We start from the raw sequence: 12,448 nt of genomic DNA, 5'->3' as shown, positions 1-12,448 counted from the left end.
CAAAGTCAATGTGCAGAAATCAGTGGCTTTCTTATACACTAACAATGAAAGTACAGAAAGGGAAATTAGAGAATCGATTCCATTTACTATAGCACCAAGAACCATAAGATACCTGGGAATAAACCTAACCAAAGAGGTAAAGGATCTGTACTTGAGGAACTACAGAACACTCATGAAAGAAATTGAAGACACAAAAAGATGGAAGACCATTCCATGCTCTTGGATTGGAAGAATAAAATTGCTTTTTATTGGAAAATTGGAAACACTTAGATATCCAGTAATGTGGAAGGCTTATAATAACTTGGAAATATAATCTTTTCTCAGATTTTCATTATATTTAATAATCAATATCTTTCTGAGCATTTTCTTAGGTGAAGCACAATATTTGATGTACAAATCAACTTACACAGTATGATTTCAATTTTGCAAAAATAGAGGTTTCAGGATGAAACTCTAGAGTATCCAGTGGTCTTATCTTTATTCTGAAGTTTCTTTCACGGCTATTCTTTTCTCACGACTTGGGCATCGGTGGATGTTTCTCTAGTCATTGCTGCCAGGGTAAGGTTATTACTGTGGAAAAGTAGAGAGAATGAGCTAAGACAATGCTTAGTATATGCAATTCAAAATAGACTTCTATGCCAGAGGACAATGGGTGGTCAGAGAGAGGGGCCCTTGGGCCTCCTGGAGAGAGGATAGAAGGATGTAGAATTTATGGAGAATGGGGAGAAAAATATCTCAGCTAGTGCCAGCAGAAAAAGGTTGGTGGCGGAGAATAAGAGAAAACCATGTGCTTTTCAGTGGATGCCCACTAGGAACCAACTGTCACTTTCTTTAATGCTGCGATATTGTCCAAGTCCCAGAAAACTCAGATGACGTTTCCAGATCAAGGATGGGGAGGGAGGAATTCTGAATGATTTCTGAATTTATACAGAACTGACTTTTCTTCCCCCATAAGATGGAAGGAAGTTTGGAAATAGGCGTAAACAGTCTTAGAAAAAAAATAGTTAAGTATTTTTAACATGCCTTGGAACATAGACTTAGAAATTTGTACCTGATATCTATATCTTTATCTATATCTATATCTATATATATATTTATATGTATATTTGTGTATATATAGCTGCCTGCAGTCATATCAATATTTATATGCAAATCTTCAGAAAAAGCACTAAAAAGGGAAAGGGGAATATTAGCAGGATATCTTTATTGTGGGGTTATAGATGATTTTAATTTTCTTGTTTTTAATTTTTTGTATTTTCCAGAAATTCCACAATAAGCAGGTATGAAATTCATAATGTAAACATTATTTTATTATTATTATTACTTAATTAAATCATCAAAGGCTAATGACAGTCTATAAAATATATTTATAAATCATCATACAGACCAAGCATTCATTTTCTATTTCACAGAGCATTCTTCTCAAAGTGAAAAGACCAACAACCCAACAGAAAAATGGACAATGGTTATAAAAAGAAATTTAGAGAAGAGGGAACATAAATAGAATTTAAGCATATGAAACATTGCTTAATCTCATTCACAATAATAGAAATGCTATTTAAGATGATTGTCAGATCCTATCTTTCTTCTATCAGATTGGCAAGATCACAAACTTTGATTATACATTTTGTTGCTGTGGTTTGAGGAGACAGGTCCTCTCACATATTGTGGATGGAAGTGTAATTCTTACAACCTACGTAAAGGGTGACTTGGCAATATCCATTCAAATTACAAAGGAAAAAACTCAATGACCCTGCAGTTTCTTTTCCAATAGTTTATGGGAGGGATGTAGCAAGCTATGTGTAAGTGCAAAGTTACATAATAGCAAAATGTTTAAAATTAAATTTCATAACACCAAGACATTGGATATATTAGAAATAAATATCTTTCAACAGAGGACTGGTTAATTAAATTATCAATACAATACATCAGTATGAAGAACTTTTTAAGGTACCGATAGGGAATGAGCTCTGAGATACCTTGTAAAGAGGGAAAAAAAGTTAAAACCAATGTGTTCATTATGCTACTATTACACCTGCTATCATATGTAGTGAACAAAAATATATCTATATCTCTATGTTTTTCTTGTATATAAATAATCTCAAATGTTTATCAAATAATGTGGCCAATAAAGTGTTCTAAGTGCTTTATATAACTCACTTAATCTTGAGAACAGTCTATGAGATTGATGTTATTATGATCATAATTTCCACAGATGTGGAAATCTAGGTGCAGAGGGGTGAAGTGAGACTGGGAGCAGAGGGGAGGTGGGTGAAAGAACTGACTGGTGGACACAGAAATAGGAAAAACTTTACACTGCACACTTTTAGATGCCTTTCTCATCACCTGTCACTACAAAGAAAGAGGGGCATCTGGGGGGGCTCAGTAGATTAAGCAACCAACTCTTGATTTTAGCTCAGGTCATGAACTCAGGGTCCTGAAATTGAGCCTTGTGTTGGGCTCCATGCTCAGTGGGGGGAGGGAGTCTACTTGAGATTCTCTCCCTCTCCCTCTGCACTCTTTCTTTTTCTCTAAACTGAGTAGCTGAATCTTTTTTTAATTAAATTTATTTATTTATTTTCAGAAAAACAGTATTCCTTATTTTTTCACCATGAATGGCTGAATCTTTAAAAAAAAAAAAAAGAATGAAAAGCATGTGTCTGTCATGGACACCACTGTATTATACTTACCCAAAGGTGTCCATCAGGGGATGTGGAGTGACGGAAGCAACATCTGGGCTATGAATCTACTCTATCATTAGTCCTCTCTGGGCCTTGATATCAACTTCTGCAGAAAAAAAAAGGCTTGGGGGTGATGGTCATGGTAGCTTTAAATTATATCAGTGTTTCCTAACCTATCTGAGAATTTGAGTCATCTGGGAAACTTTAAAATATATAGTTTCTCAGGCTCTCACGAACACATATTCTGATTTAACAGGACTGGGGTACAGATTGGGAGGTTCTGGATGTTTCAAAAGCCCCTGCCTCAGGCAATTCCGATGTAAAAATCAGGTGTAGAGACCCTGGACCGCATGATCTCTTCCTCCCGGTTCTATATTTCTTCAATGTGAAAAATTTCCCTCATTGTGAAATTTTCTTCAATGTGAAAATTCTTCCCGTCCCGTGAAGTACTGAGCATCCTATCGGATCCAAGCAATCCATCATCTGTCCCCACCCTTCTCAGTCCGTCCAGCCGGTCTTTTAGAGGCCATCCGTACCTCCGGGCCCATCCAACAAGAAAACGCAAATTAAAACAGAAGGGCGGTGTCTTCTGATCCAGATCTCCACTCCCACTGCCCCCTCCACATCCCCACCTCCCACTGCACCCCCTTCTCCGGGTGCTTCCTTCCAAAGCCCGAGCCTTCGTCTCCAGGATTGCCATGACCATTCCAAGGGTATGACAAGGTACCAAACCTGACAGAGGGATAGGAATTTTGACCCATCTCAGAATTTACACATGGACCTGAATCCTCTGTGGATTCTCGCCTCTTTCCAAAAGTATTTTTTTCCCCTGGGATGGTACTCTGGTTGTCTCCTAGTCCCTCATTGTGCCAGATGGTCTGTAAAGTTGGAGCTCTTAAAAAAAAGGACACAACATTCCCGTTTTCATGTGTTGCTTTGAATAGTCAACGGTCGTTCTTCCTTTTTTCTTTCCCCTTCCTTCCCCTCATTCCCCCCCACACCCCCCCTCCATCTCTTTCCATCAAAGAAAGGGTTCTGACCACTGCTCTTCCCGCCCACTTAGAGAGGAGTGTGAGTGTTCAGTTCACCAGGAGGTCCAGGGAGAACGTGGCTCCCACCTCTTGCAGTTTTATGATGAGTCTCTTTCCTTTTCACAAGGCAGTTATTAATCATGACTGATGCTCACTGACCAAGCCCAAACAATTGTGTGGCACACTCCACATACCACACACAGTCACAAATGTTTGCCTTGCTCACATGGGCTAGCACGAGGATGCCATTGCCGCCTGGGAGGAGCCACGGGACCAGACCTTGTATTGCAGTCTCTGCCTGCTACAGGAGGCACAGGACATCCAGCTTTTACTATTCTGATTTTCCAGAATGATCATTCATGATGATCATGGGCTGGGCTGCCCACTTGCCACCAGAGGAGATGAGGAAGGGAAGCACCCATTCCAGAGCCAGAGTCCATGGCTCTCTCCAACCTAGGCTAATGATGGCTGGCTGGCGTTTGGCCGTGATGACAGGTCTTTCCGAAGATGTATTTTTACCCTCTGGACAAATAGCAGTTGGGACGAGTGGGGCTTTTTTATGAGTTGAGGTACTCAGAGCTGGAAAATAAACAGGCAGCTAATGAAACGTTCTTATGGAAACTGGCATAAATAATAACAAAGGAAACATCCTGTCCCCCGTGCCAACACCCTCGGGTGAGGGGCTATAAAAGCTGCTGGCCACCGGCCACCGTCAGACGTGGGGAACTCCGGCCGCGCTCCTGACCTGCCACCTGACCCGTCGGGACCATGGGGTGCTGCCCAGGGGACTGCTTCACCTGCTGCCCTCAAGACCAAGACTGCTGTGAAGTGTGCTGCTGCCAGCCCGCCTGCTGCGGCTGCTGTGGTTCCTGCTGCGGCTGCTGTGGTCCCTGCTGCGGCTGCGGGGGCTCTGGCTGCGGAGGCTCTGGCTGCGGAGGCTGCGGGAGTGGCTGCTGCGGGAGTGGCTGCTGTGGCTCCGGCTGCGGCTCCGGCTGCGGGGGCTGTGGGAGCGGCTGCTGTGGGTCCGGCTGCTGCGGCTCGTCGGGGTGCTGTGGTCCTGTCTGCTGCCAGCCTACGCCTGTTTGCGAGACGAAGTGAAGCCCTCTGCCCCCTCCGCGGAGCTGCCCTAGCAAAGCCTCCACCTGCGGCAGGTGGAGAGACTCCTTGTCTCCAGGACATTCCTGGCCCCCAAGACAGCGTCCTGCCTCCGTGTTATTTGTAGACGAGGGCTTGTTCTCCAATGCCTGCCCTGGTGTTTCAAGGTCCTGAGAGTAAGAGCCATATGCTGGTGAGAAAATGGAAACTGGGTCCCATCCAAAGTGATCCCCGAAGCTCGCAGGGTGACTCCCCATGGCTTTATTTTCATGGACTTAAATGTCTTGTCACTGGAAGGCATCCTCTTACTCAAGGTGGCTTTGGGACTGACCCTTCTCCTCAGCTTTCTGCTGCTTTTGAGTGCAAAAATTTCTCTTTGTTAACTTCTTAATAAATTCGAGCTTGCTGGCATAACCAAATTAGTTCTCCCGCCTCTTCCTTGGCTCCCTCCTGGGCACTGGGCCAGGAAAATTTACTCTGGCATCCACAATTGGGTTTTTGAAATGTGCTTTGTGGACCAGAGTCCCCTTGCATCTGAATCACCTGGGGGCAAGTTAAAAGGGAGATTCTGAAGCCCACCCTCAGGGCTGTAGCTTGACAATTTTGTTTTAAATAAGAAGCCTAGATGTAGACTAAAGCTTCCATGGTTTGTATGAGATTCACTTGGGGAGGTTTTAAAAATACAGATTCTTAGGCTTCACCATTAGAGATTTTTTTTTAAAAAAAGATTTTATTTACTTATTTGACAGAGATCACATGTAGGCAGAGAGGCAGGCAGGGGGTGGGGTAAGCAGGCTCCCTGCTGAGCAGAGATCCCGATGTGGGGCTCGATCCCAAAACCCTGGGATCATGACCTGAGCGGAAAGCAGAGGCTTAACCCACTCAGCCACCCAGGCAACCCTAGAGATCTTATCCATTAGCTCCAGCATGGCTGCCTTGGGAACCTGTATTTTTAAAATGAAGTAAATGGGAAAATGCCGAGGCTGGCCAAGATTTAATCATTTATTTATTTATTTATTTGACAGAGAGAGAGAGAGAGAGAGATCACAAGTAGGCAGAGAGGCAGGCAGAGAGAGAGGAGGAAGCAGGCTCCCCGCTGAGCAGAGAGCCTGATGCGGGATTGGATCCCAGGACCCTGAGATCATGACCTGAGCCAAAGGCAGTGGCTTAACCCACTGAGCCACCCAGGCTCCCCAAGATTTAATCTTGAGTAAGGGGCATGGCTTTCTTCAGCAGTATAGCTCTCCTAAAATGGTTCTGCAGGAGGGCTCCAGGTTTGGTCAGAACTTTCTGGCCAAGTTGGGAAGAGGCTGTTGTAAAACAAGCTTGATTTGAAATGGAAGAGGTTCCTCTGGCAGAACTTGGTGAACACAGTGCTTATGGATGTTATGGGAATTCTAGTTTTTTCTTCTAGCCAAATGCTTTGGCAAAGTCTCCTTCTTCTGGGTTAGGTATTCTTGTCCTGAAACCAGCTGTATTTCTTCTCTTTGGGTCCCAGGGCTGAGAGAGGTGAGTGTTCATCTGCCAGGTGGGGCCTAAACCAGGTGTGAGTCCGGCTGGAAGGTGAAAATTCAGGATAGTTGATTCAACTTCTGGCTGAACATGATTTTTTAAAAAAGAGTTTATTTATTTATTTGACAGAGATCACAAGTAGGCAGAGAGGTAGGCAGAGAGTGAGAGGGAAGCAGGCTCCCCGCTGAGCAGAGAGCCCAATGCAGGGCTTGGTCCCAGGAGTCTGAGACCATGACCTGAGCTGAAGGCAGAGTCTTTAGCCCACTGAGCCACCCAGGCACCCCTGGCTGAACATGATCTTAAGCAACATGTGGAATAAAATTTATTTTGCTCTTGCCTTGGGAGAACAATATTTATTTTTCATTCCTGCAAAGCAATGTTTCATTCAACAAACAAGCAAAAATGTATTTTTTTAAAAGATTTTATTTATTTATTTGACACAGAGAGAGAGATCACAAGCAGGCAGAGAGACAGGCAGAGGGGGAAGGGGAGACAGGCTCTCTGCTGAGCAGAAAGTCTGATGTGGGGCTCGATCCCAGGACCCTGAGATCCTGACCTGAGCCAAAGGCAGAGGCTTTAGCCCACTGAGCCATCCAGGTGCCCCCCCAAATGTATTTTTTTAAAAATTTATTTATTTGACAGAGATCACAAGTAGGCAGAGAGGCAGGCAGAGAGAGGGGGGAAGCAGGCTCCCCACCGAGCAGAAAGCCTGATGCGGGGCTTGATCCCAGGACTCTGAGACCATGACCTGAGCCGAAGGCAGAGGCTTAACCCACTGAGCTGCCCAGGTGCCCCAAAAGTGTATTTTTTATTATAAGCATGGCAATAATCTCTAAAAACATGGAAAAAATAAAGAAAAATTGGAAGGGGAGTTGAACCACGAGAGACTATGGACTCTGAAAAACAATCTGAGGGGTTTGAAGGGGCGGGGGGTGGGAGGTCAGGGTACCAGGTGGTGGGTATTATAGAGGGCACGGATTGCATGGATCACTGGGTGTGGTGCAAAAATAATGAATACTGTTGCACTGAAAATAAAAAATAAATAAAAAAATGAATACTGTTATGCTGAAAATAAATTAAAAAAATTTTAAAAAGATATGCAAATAAATACATAAATAAAAAGAGGGAAAAATACAGAAAAATATGAAGAAGGAATAACAGCCACCTGGATTCTCAACGTCAGCTTCAGCATCTGTAACTGACATAGGTATTTCCACACTCCTTTCTAAGCATACTTACAAATAAAACTGGTATGATGCTATTTTTTTGTTTTTGCCTTTGAAATATTTGTTTTTCATAAGCCAACTTTATTGAGGTATACTTTGTATATAATAAAGTACACACAATTGTAAGGGACAGTTTGATGAGATTTGACAATTGTATATACTTAAGTAACCACCACAGCACTCAAGATATAGAACTTGCCATCATCCCTCAAATTTTCCAGTGCCCCATTTGCAGGCAATCCTCCCCACCTCTGATCCCAGCCTCAGACAACCATTGATCTTTATATCACTATATTTCACCATTTCTAGAATCTCATGTAAATGAAATCATTCAGTGCAGTCTCTTTTCCACTTAGGATAACATTATTTATATTCATCCTTGTGTCAGATATCAACAGTTCATCCCTTTTTGTTAAATAATATTACATTGTATGAATAAAGTTCATGAAAAAATATTCATCTACTAATGGAAATTTGGGTCGTCTCCAGTATTTGGCTATTATGAAGAAAGCTACTATAAACGTTCATGTATAAATTTTTGAGTGGACATATGTTTATTCCATGTAGCAGGGAAAGATTCTTTGAGATGACATTCCAGCATAACAGATGATGCCATGTTGAATTTCTCAGCTGACAGAGTTTATAAGGGACCAGTGGGAGGAAGGCCCTCTCCATGTGAATTTCATTGCTGGCTTAGCTGCAGAAGAAAAAGTGCATGACGAAGAACTGGAAAGGTGGGGATCAGGATCTTGGGGGCTCCTTCTCTGCTTTGCCCTCTGCAAAGTTGTCTAAAAGTCTTCTTTTCCAACTGTCTTGAGAGCTACACCTCAAGGATTTCACTTCTTGTTCCTAATCTTCCACTTTCAACCACTAGCTCTATTGATTCTGGCTCTTTACAACCTCTCCTATTGCTCCAGGCCCAAGGCACTGCCCAGTTCAGGTTGTCACTATGAAGATTTTGAGTCATTGCCCCAGACACCTAATGGTCCCCCTGGTTCCAGACTTGCCCTCCTTCTCCCATCTCTGCACCGTAGCCAGGGAGGTCTTTCCAAAGGGCAAACATGGCCAAGTCACCCCCCTGTGTCAGTGTAAAATCTAACTACTTACCATGGTCCACAAGGTCTTTCATGATTGAGTACCCAATATCCTTCAAGTCCCATTGCTATTCCTTCCTGTCCCTTGTATCTTTCATCCTGGCTATGGAACCATTTACTGCTCCCCAATTGTATCACGCTTTTGAGAAGACTTTCTTAATTTCCTAAAAACCATGTTGGTGTTTCCCCTGGGTCCGTCCATAGGACCCCAGGCATCCATCTGTCATAGCACTTGTACATATACTGTACCTTAATTGCCTATGGATGAGTCTATTTCTCTCCTAAACTTGGACTCCTTGAGACAGGAATTGTAGCTCATTCTTTTTGTAACCCTTGCACAGAACCAAATGATGGTTGAATTGAATGAATGATTGAAAGAGAAATTGAGTGAGTGATTGCATAAATTAATGAATGAAGGCAGAGATGATGAATAGTGGCACAAAGGTTCAGCTTTTCTAGAGAACTGCATTTGCAGCCCTTGACTGAGCAAGGATGTCAGGCCTTGATGTTCAGAAACCGAGGGTACATTTTTCATCTCATGTCTGTAGCATTGACATGCTTTGAGAAAGCATTTGTGTTCTTTGCTTTTGATCACAAAGTTTTTGCAAAAAATCTCTTGTCTTTCTTCTTTATCCTTTGGGTCTTGGAGGTGTCTTTGTTTTAAAAGCTATTAAAATCACCAAAATCAAGAGGGATTCTTGAGGGCCACTGAATGCTTGAGGTGTGGGTGGATGGAAGGAAAATAAGGAGGAGAAGCTGAGAGTCTGGGTCAAGTGCTTTCTGGGGACAGGTAGAACCAGTGGTCTGGGGCAGGGTTGTTCATAGACTAGGATGGAGGACAACACAGTGGGCTGAGCCTGTGACATGTGGCTTTGATAAAGTCTTTTTTTGATAAAGTCCTTGATAAGAAAGTCAGACTAGACAGAATGGTGAGGAGGAAGGAGGGCAGCCTAGATTAGGGGGCAAGTTGTGTGGGGTTGTTAGCAAGTGACTTAAACTTTCTGATTCCGACCTTTTCTTTCCTCTTCTTGACCTATAATGGGGAGGGGGGAGATGAATTCCTATTTCAGAGGATTGCTGATGGTTTTAAATAAGACTATTGCTGTAGGGGCACCTGGGTGGCTCAGTGGGTTAAGCCTCTGCCTTCGGCTCAGGTCATGATCTCAGATTCCTGGGATTGAGCCCCGCATTGGGCTCTCTGCTCAGCGGGAGCCTGCTTCCCCCTCTCTCTTGTCTGCCTCTCTGCCTGCTTGTGATCTCTCTGTCAAATAAATAAATAAAATCTTAAAAAAAAAGACTATTACTGTGAAGTGCAGTCATTTAAAATCCAGCCCAGACAGCCCCTCTCCCACAGAGCTCACCACTGCTCTCCTCTATGAAGCCCTTTATGTCTATTGTTGACTTTACCATAGCATTGCAATGGGTTTACCTGAATGCATGTCTGCCCACCAGAGACTGAGACCTGTGGGAATGGGTGAGTGGGTCCTTTTCATGTAGGCACATCTGTGTCCCCTAGAGAACCTGGTGCAGAAGACTAGAAGATGGATAAATTATAAGTTCCTTTCTGCTCATGATGCTCAGAAACACAGATAATCCAGTTTGAAGGCAATGATGCTTATTCGAAGATGACCTGTTGCTCCAAGGATTCCAAATTTAGCAAGTCAATAAACAAACGCTTCTTGATGGGTAGATAAACAACTTCCAGATCAACAAACCTTGATATAATAAGATGTTCCTCTGAAAACTGCTCAAACAGCAATGAGGAAAAGATGCAGAGGTTCCAAACAGCACATGTCAGTGAGGGGTGTATAAAAGTGAGGGCCTCAGAGAGCTGTTCCAGTCAGGCAGTACCTCTCTCAGCACTCACAAGGGAGCAGAGGCACCTCCACCATGTCTGGAAACTGCTGTTCTAGGAAATGCCCGTCCGTGCCAGGCATCTCTCTCTGCTCCACTGAGGTGAGCTGTGGAGGGCCTGTCTGCTTGCCCAGTTCCTGCCGGAGCCAGACATGGCAACTGGTGACTTGTGAAGATAGCTGTGGATCATCTAGCTGTGGCCCACAGTGCTGCCAGCCCTCTTGTTCTGTGAGCAGCTGTGCCCAACCAGTGTGCTGTGAAGCCACCATCTGTGAGCCCGCCTGTGCTGTAAGCGGCTGTGCCCAACCTGTGTGTTGTGAAGCTACCATCTGTGAGCCCGCCTGTGCCGTAAGCAGCTGTGCCCAACCGGTGTGTTGTGAAGCTACCATCTGTGAGCCTGCCTGTGCCGTGAGCAGCTGTGCCCAACCTGTGTGTTGTGAAGCTACCATCTGTGAGCCCGCCTGTGCTGTGAGCAGCTGTGCCCAACCTGTGTGTTGTGAAGCCACCATCTGTGAGCCCGCCTGTGCTGTGAGCAGCTGTGCCCAGCCTGTGTGCTGTGAAGCTACCATTTGTGAGCCTTCTTGCTCAGTGAGCAGTTGCTGCCAACCTGTGTGCTCTGAGGCCCCTTCCTGCCAGCCAGTTCTCTGTGTACCTGCTCCCTGCCAGTCCATGATATGCAAACCCAGCTGCTGCCAGCCAGTCATCTGTGAGCCCAGCTGCTGTTCAGCTGTCTGCACTGCGCCTAGCTCCTGCCAACCAATGGTCTGTGAGCCCACTTGCTGTCAGCCAGTCTGCCCCACACCTAGCTGCTGTCCGTCTGTCTGCTCTGTGGCTAATAGCTGCCAGGCTGTCTGCTGTGACCCCAGTCCTTGTGAGCCATCTTGCTCAGAGCCCAGCAACTGCCAGCCAGCTCCCTGTGTGGCTCTGGTCTGTGAGCCTGTCTGTCTTCGCCCTATCTGCTGTGTTCCAAGCCCTTGTGAGCCACCTTGTGTCTCCAGCACTTGCCAAGAGCCCTCTTGTTGCATCTCCAGCATCTGCCAATCCATCTGCTCTGAGCCCAGTCCTTGTTCAGCAAGTATCTGTGTGCCCAGTCCATGTCAACCTAACTGCTACATAGTTAAGCGCTGCCGGTCCACCTGCCCTGAGCCTATTTCCTGCCCATCTACCTCCTGCCAACCTCTTTGCTGCCGCCCGGGGTCTTCTGCATCTGCCATCTGCCAACCAACTTGCTCTCGGACTTTCTACATACCCAGCTCCTGCAAACCGCCTTGCACCCCTCCGGTTTCTTATCGCCCATTCTGTCGCCCAATCTGCTCTGGACCCATCACTTACAGGCAGCCGTATGTGACATCCATCTCCTATCGCCCTGCCTGCTACCGTCCATGCTACTCCATCCTGCGCCGTCCGGCCTGTGTCACTTCTCTCTCTTACCGTCCAATCTCCTCCCGTCTGCCTTGTGCTGACTCCTGTAAACGGGATTGCAAAAAATCTACTTCTAGCCAACCAGATTGCACTGACTCAACGTCCTGCAAGGCCGAGGTCTCAAATGCCAGTCCCTGCCAACCCAGTGAGGCCAAACCCACCAGCCCAACCACCCGTGAGGCTGTAGCCAGCTCGCCACCTGCCGCCAAGCCTGCTGATCACTGATCTGGCCTCACCCCACCGATTCCTGCAAAGCAAACCTCCAGCTAGAAAGAAACCTTAACTACTCTCCCCAAAGCTCACAATGACTTAAAAGCTTTCTGTACCACCACTCACCATCTTCTTACACTTCGAAGATCTCATCAGAAATGGCAGTCTCCTAATGGTCCAAATGAAGGTGACCTGGGCACCCGGTGAGGGGGTCATTCGGGGTTCCTGCCTGCTGCTGCTATCAAACTGAGAAGAGCTGCTTCACCACATCATCCTGAGTCTCTTTCCCAGCACTAAGTCTTTTGTCCTCATGCATGTGCTTC

General features: G+C 45.4%; 2 protein-coding genes across 2 annotated transcripts; both read left to right on the top strand.

Moving 5' to 3' along the window:
* The first annotated feature begins 4,480 nt into the window (after positions 1-4,480).
* LOC116577609 (keratin-associated protein 17-1) lies at positions 4,481-4,895 on the top strand. The gene has a single exon (XM_032321097.1). The coding sequence runs from the start codon at positions 4,481-4,483 to the stop codon at positions 4,808-4,810; it is 330 nt and encodes a 109-aa protein (XP_032176988.1). The 3' UTR covers positions 4,811-4,895.
* A 5,634-nt stretch (positions 4,896-10,529) lies between these two features.
* Positions 10,530-12,140, top strand: LOC116576930 (keratin-associated protein 16-1). Its single transcript, XM_032319483.1, has one exon. It carries the CDS (start codon positions 10,530-10,532, stop codon positions 12,138-12,140), a length of 1,611 nt encoding a protein of 536 aa, XP_032175374.1.
* Positions 12,141-12,448: the final 308 nt, after the last annotated feature.

The sequence above is a fragment of the Mustela erminea genome, chromosome 18 (genome assembly GCF_009829155.1).
Source record: "Mustela erminea isolate mMusErm1 chromosome 18, mMusErm1.Pri, whole genome shotgun sequence".
Taxonomy (NCBI): domain Eukaryota; kingdom Metazoa; phylum Chordata; class Mammalia; order Carnivora; family Mustelidae; genus Mustela; species Mustela erminea.
Note: the sequence above shows the minus strand (reverse complement) of the source record. Positions and strands in the feature narration are given on the sequence as shown.